The 13277-nt window shown below is 52.6% G+C and overlaps 1 protein-coding gene across 12 annotated transcripts in view; it reads left to right on the top strand.

Annotated features, from left to right (window-relative positions):
• The window catches only part of CACNA1A (calcium voltage-gated channel subunit alpha1 A), a 286598-nt gene that overhangs the window by 215428 nt on the left and 57893 nt on the right, over positions 1–13277 (top strand). For all 12 annotated transcript variants that reach the window (XM_045990607.1, XM_045990606.1, XM_045990604.1 and 9 more), the window contains 3 exons: positions 5037–5497; positions 7146–7284; positions 8873–9002. In XM_045990607.1, coding sequence (XP_045846563.1) covers positions 5037–5497; positions 7146–7284; positions 8873–9002 — 730 coding nt within the window. The remainder of the gene's footprint in view (positions 1–5036; positions 5498–7145; positions 7285–8872; positions 9003–13277) is intronic.

Raw genomic sequence — 13277 nt, 5'->3', positions numbered from 1 at the left:
AGATTTTCCCAAGGGCAGCTGGCAGATAGCAGTAGTGTGATAAGAATGCAGCCTTCCCAAATCCCACAGATGGCCCCTGCCCCCCCTCCCCTCCGGAGGAAGAAACTACCTCCCCACTACCACCCCGAGACCTGCACCAAGGGGGCCGCTCCTATTACCATGTTAATGGAAGACATTACTCTCCTGGCTCATGAAAAGGGTCTAATGCTCTTTGGAAATAGAGCTTCATGAAGATTCAAACACTTTTAGAGAAAAAAAAAAAAAACCAAGACAAGGCATTCATCTGCTTTTAAAAAAACTGGCCAAGAGAAAACTTTAATCACGAATGTAATATACTAAAAAGACATTCAGTTCTCCATGGTGACAAGCCAGTGGCCCTGCCTAAGGGGTCTGCCACCTGCATTTTTCCTTTTTATCATTTCTTCGGCCTCTTCCCAGATCCGCACTGTGTTTTTCATTCACCAGAACATTGATAATACACATATAATGGTTCTCTTTCCATTCCCTCTGCCTCTTCCTGGATTACACCTTCCTCTCCCCAGCGTTAAATGGCCTCCCATAGCTCTCATAAGCTCACCCCAGTGAAACGTGGACGTAAGCACATTCTGTCATTCATTCTACATCGTTCTGTAGCCACTGACCCCAGATTCCCCCACCCCAGGCGGCTGAGCGCAGTGGCACCCCAGGGCCATCAGAGCAAAGGTAGAGATTTCCCCAACTCCCAGGAAAACACTGCGGATGGCAGAGCGGCTGCTACTCCCCAGTAGCCAGGCAGTACCTCCTGCTGGACGGGGCTGAGCAGAGGCATCTCTTGCCAAGACCTGCACCACCCTGAAATTAGCATCTGGGCTATCTGTGCCCTCGTTCCACCTGCTGCTGTCACCATGAAACCCACACTCCCCAGAAAGAGCAAAAGGAGATCCTGGACCCCTGAGCCTCACAGAGTCTATCCTGCCTTAGAATCCGTAGGACCAGAGTCCAGTCCAGCGCAGCCCTTTCCAAGCTGGGTGAAACCAGCCTTTGCCTCTACTGGCCTCAGTTTCCTCATCTGTAAAATGGGTCTGATCCTAATCCCACGTCCCGTGGTGGTGGCTGCGGGGATTCAATGAGCTAATACACATAGGTCCTTAGGACATAGTGGCACCAGGAAGCAGAGGAGGAGGCACCATCCTCCTCTGCATCAGGGCCTGCGCACGCCCCGGAAAAGGTGTCCGTGGCCCTTGGCAGAAGGACGCTGAAGTGATTAGCTGGCACCGGGATGCGGGGCGGGACAGGGTTATGCAACCGGCTGCCTATTCTGGGCAGCTGATGCACATCCCCAAGAGGGAAGGGGGAAGGGGCCCGACTTCAAAGTTTTCTGCCCCTTTTGAGTTCTCCTTGGAGACGCTTGGCAGTGAAGCCTCCTGGAGACTGAGGTGCGGCCACTGCAGTTGAGCTGGCTCCGGTTTCTCAGCAGACCGAGCCGGCAGAGGGAGCCAAGGGCTCCTGGACCTGGGCACGAGGCTGCCATCACCAGGGCTCAGCTGTGTGTTCTTTAGTGCTGGCCAAAGGATCTAGGTTCTCTCTGAAGTGGTAATTTACCCGAACCTGCTTTGTGCTAGGGATGGCTATCTCTTCCAAAAAAAAAAATTTTTTTTTTTTATAAAAACAATGAGAAAACACTCCCAACCAGATTTTCCTCTCATGGACAACTTCTCAAAAAGGACCAGACGTGGGTTCGAAATAGGAACCTATTTGTGGGCTGCATGAGACATTGGGGAAATACGGGTGGAGACCTGATTTACTCCACGCCATTACAGCTGACGCACTCACTCTCCGGGCACCATACGAGGTTCCCAGGGCTGCTGGCATCCTGGAGGCTGGGTCCTCCTTGAACAACAGACGCATCCCTGCACACTTGACCTCCAGCTTCATACCGCATGACCCAACCCCTGGCCCCCGTGTCCTCTCTCCTTCTCTTCCAAGACCTTCCAAGACCTCTCCCTCTCTCCAGACCTTCCAAGGACTGGCCATTGCATTCGGGGGCCAGCCTGATCCAGGATGACCTCATCTCATGATCCCTTTTTTTATAGATTTTTATTTATTTGAGAGAGAGAAGGAGAGGGAGCACAAGTGGGGGAGGGGCAAAGGGAGAGGGAGAAACAGATTTCCCACTGAGCAGGAAGCCCAACTGGAGCTCCATCCCAGGACCCTGGGATCATGACCTGAGCTACCCAGGTGCCCCTCATCCCACGATCTTTAACTCAGTTATGTCTACAAAGTCCTGTTCTCCAAATAACTCCACATTCACGGTTTCCAGGTGGGCATATCTTTTTTGAGAGGCCAACATTCCGCCCATTACAGTCTGCCCTCTGACTCCTCCCCCGCCAAGATGCATGTCCATTTCACGTGCAGCGCATACTCTCCCCATCCCAACATCCCCAGAAGTCTTGGCCTCTTACAGCATCAGCTCAGAAATCCTACATCTCATCCTCTAAGTTGGGTATGGATGAGACTCTGGGTATGAGCCATTTAGAGGCCAAATCCCCTCCCATCTGTGAACATGAACTAGAAGACAAATTCTCTGCCTGTAGAATACAGGGGTAGGACGGGCACAAGGTAGACAGCCCTATTCCAAAAGGGAGATGCTGAGAAGGATAAAGGATCACTAGTCACAAGCAGATTCTAAGCGAGGCAGGGCAGATCCCAAAAGGTTCCGGGCCGAGGAGTTGCCTTGTAGAGACCCAAGGAGGTTACCACGCCTGTGTGTTGGATGAAGAACAAGGCTGAGTAACTTGCCTGTGGTTTTGCAGCCACTCAGCTCCAGGATGCTCACTTTAGCCTCCCGGTCATAGGGAAGGCTGCTACTCTATCCCCAATATAAAGACAAGGGACTTGGGGCTCAGAGAGGTTAATCAAACTACAGAGGGTCCCACAGCTGGTGAGGGGCTTTGCTGAAACTCAAAGCCAGGCCAATCTGCCTCACTCACATGACTGAGAAGTGAGAAAACCGGCTGGTCCTGCCCTTCTCCCCATGCAGCCTCAGAGACGCAAGTCTGAAAATAAATTCCCTCATCTCTCTTCCGCTTCCCAAAAACACCGTGGACTTTGGCAAGTTAAAATGCAAAATTAAGACGAGGAAGTGTTAGGTGGATTTAGAGTTCCAGACTGGGCGTGGGTTTTCATGCCTACCATCCTACCTGATCTCCCAGCTGGTCAATGAACGTGTGCAGCCTGAGGACATCGTTTTCTACTATGCCTTGGCCTCTCCAGGACTCAGTTTCCTCACCTGCATAATGGGACTAATAGCACTGCTCACTTTCCCCAGTGATTCTAAGAATTAGAAGATCTGTGGATGTCTGAGAGGCGTGTATGTCTGGCCCACAGCAGGCGCTCAGTGCGTATGAGCTATTATGAGCAGAAGCGGGGGATACAGGAAGCAGAATTGGGGTTGCCTTTAAGAAGAGCCAGAGAGATAAGTTTCAGATTGCAAAGCACTCCAGGGAGAGACATCATTGAGATTATAAACAATAAATGTCCTGGGGTTCCTAGGGCACAGGCTTTGCTGGAGCCAGCACCCAGAAACTAGGGAAGGACAAGGCCCCTCATCTGAGGACCCAGGGTCTAAAGGGTGGTCTGAAAGCAAACAGAGCAAATTGGGGTCCAAATCCTCAGGGAGCTGACTGGGAGCCGGGTCCGCTTGGCGCAGGCAGGCAAAGCCGAAGCCAGCTGAGGACGGACATGCAGCCAGGAGGAACCAGTCAGGACCCAGACCCCCGCCACCCTCACCAGGGCCACAGCTCCTGGGGGTGCCCGGCAAGCTAGGGGTGACTGTCCAGATGGGAGGAGGCAGGGCCTGATGGGAGGGCTGGGACCGTGGGAGTTCAGGGCTTCAGTGTCCTCATCTGAAAAATGGGGGCATCTACTTATTACTTGACAAAAAAATGACCAAGCATTTGCCATGTGCCAGGCCCCATTCTGGGCACTGGAATCACAGCTGTGAACGGAAAGACAAAAATAAACCACTTGCCTCGCAGAGCTGATATCCCAAACGGCAATGGGGTAGAAAAAGCCCAGCCAAGACCCTTAACATTTTTCTCTTCTCCCCAGTTGCACCAAATACTCAAGACTCCTCCTGTCCATCTGCACGGTGTTAATTATTTGAGTAGTTGAGGCACCACATTCCTACCCACCTTGTCTCCCCCACTCTCCACCTGCAGCCATACCAGCGTCCTGAAACTCAACGAGCTTGTCCCCGTTTCAGGACCTTTGCGCTGGCTGTTTCCTCTGCCTGGAATGCTTTGCCCATCACACTTGTATCCCCATGAAAAATTATCACGTTCATTGACCAGCTGTGTGGCCTTAGGCAAGAGACTAAACCTCTCTGAGCTTCAGTGTCCTCATCTGGAAAAGGGGGCTAGTTATCTAGCTGAGGATGAAGGGGTGATTATAAGCCGAGTGCTTAGAGCAGCCACTGAGAGCTTTGTTACCGAAGTGTTTGCTGTTATTAGGTTTATTCATGTTTATTATGCTTATTTGGGTGTATTGTGTGCTCTCCCTAACTGGGATATTGGGAGGGGACATAAATACATCAGGCATGTAAAAGCCATGAGACAGTTTTATCCCTAAAAAGATGGTGTCCCCCTATCGGTTTTAGCCACCCCTGAAAACACTATGGTCCCCAGTCCCGCCCAGGAGCTCCAGGGGGACCTATAGGCAGAGGCAGGGGGCTTTGTATGGAGGAAGGCAGGCTCTGGCAGAAAGTTCTTTTACCCTCGGGTGTCTCCCCACAGGAGTAGCCTCATCCCCCAGGAAAAGGCCAGAGAAGCACCACACTGAATTCCAGGGGGCAGGACGTTACTCTTCCATGGGGTTGTGAACTCCAAGCAGGAGTCAGCCAGGCCCCTCTCGTGCCAGGGCCCGGGGAGCTCCAGGACGTGGCCTCTCCGGGTCCAGGCGTACACCCAGAAGGGTGGAAGCTGAGGCAGGGTCTAGAGCATTCATCCTATTATTCTCACTCAGTTACGGGTCCTTTCTCGTTGGCCTGCCTTTTGCAGAGAGAACCAGGGCCCTGGAGTCCCCGTGTCAGGCCCCAACCTGTCGACCACCCGGCCAATCCAGCAGGACCTGGGCCGCCAAGAGCCACCGCTGGCCGAGGACATCGACAACATGAGGAACAACAAGCTGGCCACCGCAGGGTCGGCCGGCGCCCACGACAGCCTCGGCCGCCCCGGCCTGCCCCAGAGCCCCGCCCGGACCGGGAACAGCACCGAACCCGGACCCACGCCAGCCCCGCCCACAGCCACCAACCCCCAAAATGCCGCCAGCCGCCGGACGCCCAACAACCTTGGGGACCCGTCCGACCCCGGCCCCCCCAAGACCCCCGAGAACAGCCTTATCGTCACCAACCCCAGCAGCACCCAGACCAACTCAGCAAAGACTGCCAGGAAACCCGACCACACCACGGTGGACATCCCCCCAGCCTGCCCGCCCCCCCTCAACCACACCGTTGTTCAAGGTGAGACCCCCACCACCCCCATCACCAGGAGGGGCACCTGATGTCCCTGGGGCCAACGGGGTGAGCAGGGCTGGCTGGGCCCAGTCCCGGCAGGCTTGGCCAAGTGACCCTCGACAGTGAACCTACTTCTGTGGCCTCAGTTTTTTCCTCTCCAAATGGATATAGATGTGGTTCCTGCCTGCATGGGACTTCCAGGAGGGCAAAATGAGATAATACACCACGGTACCTGGCACATGGCCTCCAAGAAGTTCAGCGATAGTGTCTGCCTCCCAGATTCTAACAGGGAAGCCAGAAAGCCACTGTATTTGACAAGCAGTGGGTCCTTTTCATGGAAATCAAGGAGGCATGAGATGATTCCCCAGACCAGCGCTGTCCAAAAGAAATGCGACATGGGCCATGTGTGTAGTTTTAAATTTTCTAGTGGCCATATTGAAAAAAAGAAAGGCGAGAAGGAGGGAGGAAGGAGTGATTTAAGAAAAGAGGGGCACCGGGATGGCTCAGTCAGCTAAGCATTTGACTCTTGGTTTCGGCTCAGGTCATGATCTCAGGGTGGTGAGATCCAACCCAGCATCAGGCTTTGCTCTGGGATTGGAGCCCGTTTGGGAGTCTCTCCCTCTCCCTCCCTTTAATGGCATTTAACCCAAAATGTTATTTATTTGTATCTAAAATGCTACCATTTCAACACGGAATCAACATTTTTAACATTAACAAGCTACTTTACATTCTTTGTCTTGTACTTGGTCTTAGAAATTCAGTGTGTTTTACACGTGCAGAGTATCGAGGTTTGGACTAGCTACTGTTCAAGTGTTAGACGGTGCAGGTCTAGGCCCTTGAGGGATTGGCAGTTTGTGACCTCCCTCCAAGCCCCCCACCATGTACGATTGGGGTCAGAGAAGCAGTGAGAATTTAGAGATGACCCACTGAGCTAGTTATTTCCAAAGATGGTAACAATAGCCCTCTTGGTATTGCCAACTCTATGCAGGAGAATTTCATGAATCTGCTTGATAAATGCTCACCACAGCCCTACAAGGAGGGTCTTGTAATTGTGCCCGTTTTATAGATAAAGATACTGAGGCTCAGAGAAACTCAGCCTGCCCAGAGACGGAAAACAAGGCTGCAGGATCAATGCTTGGGAGGGTAGTGGCCCTTGCCATCGAGAGAGAGGTGTTCATGGTGGTGGGGAGACCCTGCAGTGTGATGAAGGAAGAGCTCAGTGTTACCATCTGTAAAATGGGTCTATTGGAGCTCATGCTACCTGCCTCCAAGTGATGGTATGATGATCCAACGGGATGGGGGCAGGTTTGTGTTACCATCCCATGAATGTCCCACCAGCCTCAGGGCTATCAAGTGGTTGAGAGCAGGCACTCTGGGACCAGATTCAAATCCCAGCTTTGCCACATCCCAGCTGTGTGACCTCAGGCAAGTCACTTCACCTCTCTGTGCTAGTTTCATCCTCTGTAAAATGGAGAGTATAAAGTATCAACCTCACAGGGTCATGTGAGTATTAAATGGACTAATGTGGTCCCTGGCACACTGTAGGCACTTTACAAATCTCAGCTGCTTATTGTCTGCTCTGGGGAGTGGACGGGAGCCCAGAGGCTTATGGGAAATCACGGAAGGAGCCCTGTGTTGGTTCTTGTCCCCACAGTGAACAAAAACGCCAACCCAGACCCACTGCCAAAAAAGGAGGAAGAGAAGAAGGAGGAGGAAGACGACGACCCCGGGGAAGACGGCCCCAAACCCATGCCTCCCTACAGCTCCATGTTTATCCTCTCTACAACCAACCCGTGAGTATGGCCTGTGGCCAGGGCAGGGTGCCTGGGGCTTCCACTGGGTTGGTGGAAGTCAAGCCAGAGAGCAGGCCCACCCAGTGGGTACTGGGGAGAATGGCCTCCAAGATCACCATTAAGCCATAGGGGATTTTTGAGCAAATTAAAAAATGGTGCCCTTTTCTTGAGTCCTGTAAGACAGAAATTTCTCATAAAGTATTGATTTAGGGGGGAAGACCCTTTCTGACCATCATCTAGAAGTTATTGTCATACATGTTCAAATCTACACCACCTGTAATGTGAGAGGCACCCCTAAGAAATGGTTGCCTTATGCAGTGCACAACCTATATCATCATACATGGCGGCCCTGGTCCCTGAGCTCTTGCTCCTAACCTCTGCTTCCCAAGGATTTAGATTCTAGGCAGATGGTCTCTGAGTTCCATAGACGTTTGTCTTGGGCATCCTTGAGGAAGATAGATTATTTAGGAGAGAAATTTATCACATGCATCTCACTGTGGCTTCTTTGAGGATTGCATTTTTCCAAAGGACATTTCTTGAAACCCTCGTCCGTCAAAATGCTTCCTGACAAAAATCACGTCAAAGAAGCTGCTCGGTAACACTTTCTATTACCTGCCTCTTGAGACCTTTGAGTCTCATCCTATGTGCTTCCTTTTTTATGTGGTTGAAAGTATCTGTTTTACTAGGAAAACATTTAGTTGGTATTTAGTGCCAGGCACTGTTGTGAGTGCTTTACAAAAAAAAAAAAAAATTATCATAATAACCCTATGAGATTGGTACTGTGCTTATGCCCGTTTAACAGATGAAGAAACTGAGGCCCAGGAAGGTGAAGTTACCTGCCCAAGGACATACAGCAAGCAAGTGGGACAGCCCAAACAGACCAATGCCAGCATCCCTGTTCTTAACTACACAGCCTTGCTGCCATCCACACAACTTCATGACATATTTATAAATATTATTAGCTCCACTTAAGAGGTTAGGTACTTATGTATTATCCCGTTACCATATCAAAGGCTCTGATAAGGCCTTCAACCTATAATTTCAGTAACTTTCTGGAGGCCCCTACTATGTGCCAGGCATATATTAACATTTTTGATCTTCACGTTCTTGTAAGGTAGGCACCATGATTATGGCCATTTCACAGATGAGAGCGTTAAGGCACAGAGGGGATAAGTAACTTGCCTAAGGTCACTCAATTAATTAAAAAAAAAAGAAATCTCTTTAACCCAGAATTTCCCTATTTTATTTGACCATGGGACATTTTATGCATGAAATACCTTTTCATCTCCTGCAGAATCGGGGAAACTATTTCTTCAACTCAGTCTGGGAGTCAAGATTTTCCAAGAGGATGGTTTGGAAGGGATAGGAACTTATCAACAGGGCCTGTGAATATCTCCCCTGGCTGAGGGCTCCCCCTACCTTCTTGAGGTTCCATGACCTCCATGAAAGCCCCTAGGAGGAGGATCTTGATACTTTGTTGAGCATGGGACCTTGGAGAGTGGTAGGTGAAATAAGGAGATTACAGAAGGAAAGGGTTTGTAAGCCCACGATCTGAGTAGACCTCTGCACACCCACGTGTCCCCAACAGCCTGCGCCGCCTGTGCCATTACATCCTGAACCTGCGCTACTTTGAGATGTGCATCCTCATGGTCATTGCCATGAGCAGCATCGCCCTGGCGGCTGAGGACCCCGTGCAGCCCAACGCACCTCGAAACAACGTGAGTCCCACCCAGCGGACCCCTTCCTGGCCGGGCTCCTCTGTTCCGGGCTCCTTTGTCCTGCATCCCTGAAAGCTGATTGCCATGGTGGAAGGAATGTCAGGGGTACCCCTGGGCGCAGCCCTGGGCACACCATGGCTGCTGGTTGGGAGGGGAAGTTCTGATTCCTTGAGGAGGTGCTGGGGGGCAGGCTGTTCCTTGAGGAAACAGTGGCTGTGTGCACGTGGCAGAGGGGAAATTGGCTGACGGTGGGTGGGGCTAGAAATTGCTGGCATCCCTGGTAGAGGGAGTGAGGCTGGGTGATATGGAGGGACGCATGCGGTGTGTGGCAGGTAGGGGGGACTCGGGCAGGGGGTCCACAGCCAATCGCCTGGGCAGCCAGGTGTCACCAAACAGACTTCTGGGTTTGGACATGAGCTTTGAAAGAAAGGACTATTTTGACTCAGAAACACAGCTGACACTTTTAACTTTTTGGAAAGCTAAAAAGCTCTCCCTTTAGGGGTCTAGGGTCTGCTAGCAGTTCCTGTTAATTGAGTGCTTGCTGTGTTCCAGGCACAACCCCTGGCACTTGGCATGTAAGCTCTCCCAGATATCCCCACATGGGACAGATGGGGAAACTGAGTCTCAGGGAGGCTAAGGGACCCAACCAAGATCACACAGCACAAATCCAACTCTGCCTCCCCTAGGGCTCCCGCTGCTTCCTTCAGCTGTCTCTTTATTGAGCACCTACTGTGTGCACAGCTCCCCTTGTGCCCTGCCAAGCAAGAATGAGTTTGAGCTTGTGGTTGAGAGGGGGAAGCAAGAGATTGACAGACGGGCACGTAGCAGATCCTGGACTGGCAGCAGCAGCCCCTGCCCCAGCTCCTTCCTGCCCCCCATCGCTGTCCCGCCCCCACTCAGAGCCAAAGGTACATTTCCCACTGGGAGCCGGGCCCTGCTGCCCTCGCTAAGTAGGTTAGGAGCCTGGCGAGGCTAGAAAGCCCCAGAAGTCAAGGCTGCATGACAGCAGCTTACCTTGCACTTTCCCTTCCTCTGCAGGCCCGGCAGGGCCCCTGGGGACCCGATGGGGGAGTTAGAAGGAAATAATTAGAACAAGGCTCCAGGAAGAAACTAGTACCAGGGCAGGGCTGGGGCTGTACCCTGTTATCTCCTGCTGCCTGCTCTCCCCCAGGGACGGCAGGGAGCCAGGGCCAGGACAGGGCATCCCTAGAGGGGTCAGCAAACCCCCTGCTGACTATAGGACATAGGAGATGGCTCAGTTCTGGCCGGCAGGGGTGCTGCTTTGGTGTCCGGGCTGAGGGAACCCAGCCGGGCTCAGACCAGCCCCCGTGGAGCATTTGCAAAGCTTCAGATCCTGGCCCCTGCCAGCTGCATCTCCGCAGCTGAAACTTCTCTCCTCAAACCCCACCCCCTTCAAGGACACTGTGGCCCCGCACTGCCAGCTGATGCCCAGGGACCCCCTCCCCCCATTCTTTTGTTGGCTGAACTAGAACAGACCTCAGAAGAGTGCAGGAAACACGCATGATCCATCTCTTCAAGGATTTAAAGCACCCACAACCCCTCCCAGGGACAAGAAATAGAACAAAACCACCCGTGACCACGGCCTCCTCGGTGCACCTCTTTTCTCTGGAGTCGGGGTTTACAAGCGGGGACAACGTCTGCAGGCACATTTCGTTGTCGTGACTTGGGGCGGGTGGCAGGGAGCCACTGGCGTCTGGAGGGCGGAGGCCGGGGTGTTGCTCGGCCCCTGACGGTGCACCGGGGCGGCCCCACCACAGAGAGCGACCCTGCCCTGAGTGTCCGTCACGCCGACCTTGGGAAACGAAGCCTGGAGATAACCATGACCAACTCCCCCACACACACACTTCTGGAATGAGCTTAGCTGCTCTCATTTTCCCACGGGCTGTGCTTTCTTCAGCACCAGAATTTGGTTTTGCTCCTCTCTGACCCTCAACAGAGAGAATCCTTCCATGCCTCTCTTCTGTCACCCGACATCGTGTCCCCGGTGAGAGGAACACATTGTGGCAAGGAGTGATGGTCATTCTTTTTCACGGCTGTTTCGTATTCCTCTGCTGATGTCTGTTTGCACCATTTCCAGCTGAAAACACTGGCCACACACACACACACACACACACACACCCCACCCCGGGGGCGTCTCTGGGGTTGCATGGGCTTGACTTTCTTCAGGGTAGAGAACCATAAGCGGAGTTTCGGGATCAGAGAAGCTTCATGCAGTCGGGCTTGCTGGCTGCTGCCAGGTGTTTGCTGGACGATACGGCCACACTCGTGCGGGCGGCATGGGGGGCTCCCACTGCTCCACGGGCTCGTCAGAACTTGGTGCCGGAGACTCCCGTGCTTGGCAGACTCCGTGGCTATGAAGGGGAATCTGTCTGCGACTTTGATTTGCATTTCTCTGGGATAAGTGGGTCTGAGAACATCGTCGGATTAAACTGAGCCACAGGAAATTGCCATTCGTAAAGGTCAAAGGATCTCCATATTCAATATAGTCAAACCTAATTTGTTGGTCTCTTGATTTTCTCTTGCCCCATCTAATTCATTCCGTTTTCCAGAAGTAGATTCCCCTGACCTCCTAGCCTGCCCTTCCCCGCTCCCTGTCTTCCATTTTCTCTCTCTGCTTTTCATTCGTTGCTTTGCTTAGTTATTACTAAATGAGCAGCCAGTATGTGCCAGGCACAGAACTAAGCATCAAGGATTGACAGGGTATGAAACGGTCCCTGCCTTCCCAGAGATCACAGAACACCAGGTCTTGGACCTTGCTGAGCCCTCCACCCAGTGCACCCAGAATGCTTTCTCTGCACCCAGAGACCTCCAGCCCTTTGCACCTGTCGCCCCACCTCAGGAAGCTGGCCATCCTGGCCACTCTGGTCCCTACTGGCCCTTTGAGCACCACACAAAATGGGAATGTGAGTTGCAACCACACAGATCACAGAGCCCAGTGCCTACAGAACCCAGTACAGTTCCAGTACTCATGCCTTCGTTCAGCAAATATTTCTCGAGTGCCAACTGTATGCTTGGACCTGGATATCGACCCAGAGGGGCTACAGGGACAGCCAAACGTTCATGCCTTCATGGGGCTGACATCGGGTTGGGCACATGGACGATAAGATCACTGATGACTATAATAAATTATAACTAAATAGTTTGCCAGGGTGGGTGGTAGACTTGGTAAGGGAAAGTGCAAGTGGGACTTGAAACAGGCAGTGGGGGAAGGCGGCACTGAGAAAGTGACGTGTAAGCCAAGCCTAGAGAGCAGAGAGAGGGCATCCAGTGGGATGTGGGGAGGAGCATTCTAGGCAGGGGTAGCCTCCTGTGCAAAGACCCTGGGGTGAAGACATGGTGACAGGAGCAGAGAGGGCAAAGGGGATGAGAGGAGGCAAGGTCATAGAGGTGAACCCCCCAGAGTACTCACGGCTTTGCTGGGGGGTGGGGTGGGGGGGCAGGAGGATTATGGCTTTTACCTCAAGTGAGATCAGAGCCACAGAGGATTCTAGAGCAGAGGACCTGAAACTGACTCCGGTGTTCACAGGCGTCCTCTGGTGGTGGGCCTCAGGAAATATCAGCTCCTTCCTAACATGAATGTGATGGGAGTCAGGTCCCTGCATTTGCCACCTGCCAGACCCTTGTGCTAGCCCAGTCACATCCTCACACTAAGGTTACACCAGAGGTGTGTGGTGACAGGGCCTTGGAGGGGCCAGGCTGCAGACTGCTGCGCATCTAGGCAGAAACCTCCCTGCCTGGCCCTGTCTGTGTATGGCAGGGGGTGCAGGGAAAACCACCCCACCATGGTGAGGATGGGGCCACAGAGCTGGGAGGGAGACCACAGTGGTGAATTTGACCCCCGGGGTCTGACTTAGGTGGTCATTTTTAGGAGACCCTACAGTTTCTCACCTAGGGTGCCCAACAGGTCAAAGGCATTGAGAGGTCAGACTCATCCCCAACAGGGATGCAGTCCTCCCTGAACTCCCCCAAGACCACCTTTAGTTTATATTTCAGCTGTAGGCAAGTAAAGAAACCCCTCCCACTGGTAGGCCAACCATCCTGAGTGATTTTGTTAGGACGTTGCTGCCATCTGCTGGAAAGTTTCATACACAACATAGAAATCTGTACTCTTTAATAGACAGGATGGAATGGGCCCTTGTGCAGTGCACACCCTGCCCAACTGTATGTGGCAGCCATGTTTCCTTCTCTGCTAGAGAAAGTGTGTTCCTTGGGGACTTTTCTGGAGATGACACACCCCAGTGGGCCATCACTTGG

The sequence above is a fragment of the Meles meles genome, chromosome 20 (genome assembly GCF_922984935.1).
Source record: "Meles meles chromosome 20, mMelMel3.1 paternal haplotype, whole genome shotgun sequence".
NCBI lineage: Eukaryota > Metazoa > Chordata > Mammalia > Carnivora > Mustelidae > Meles > Meles meles.
This window is presented reverse-complemented; position numbering and strand designations above follow the sequence as displayed.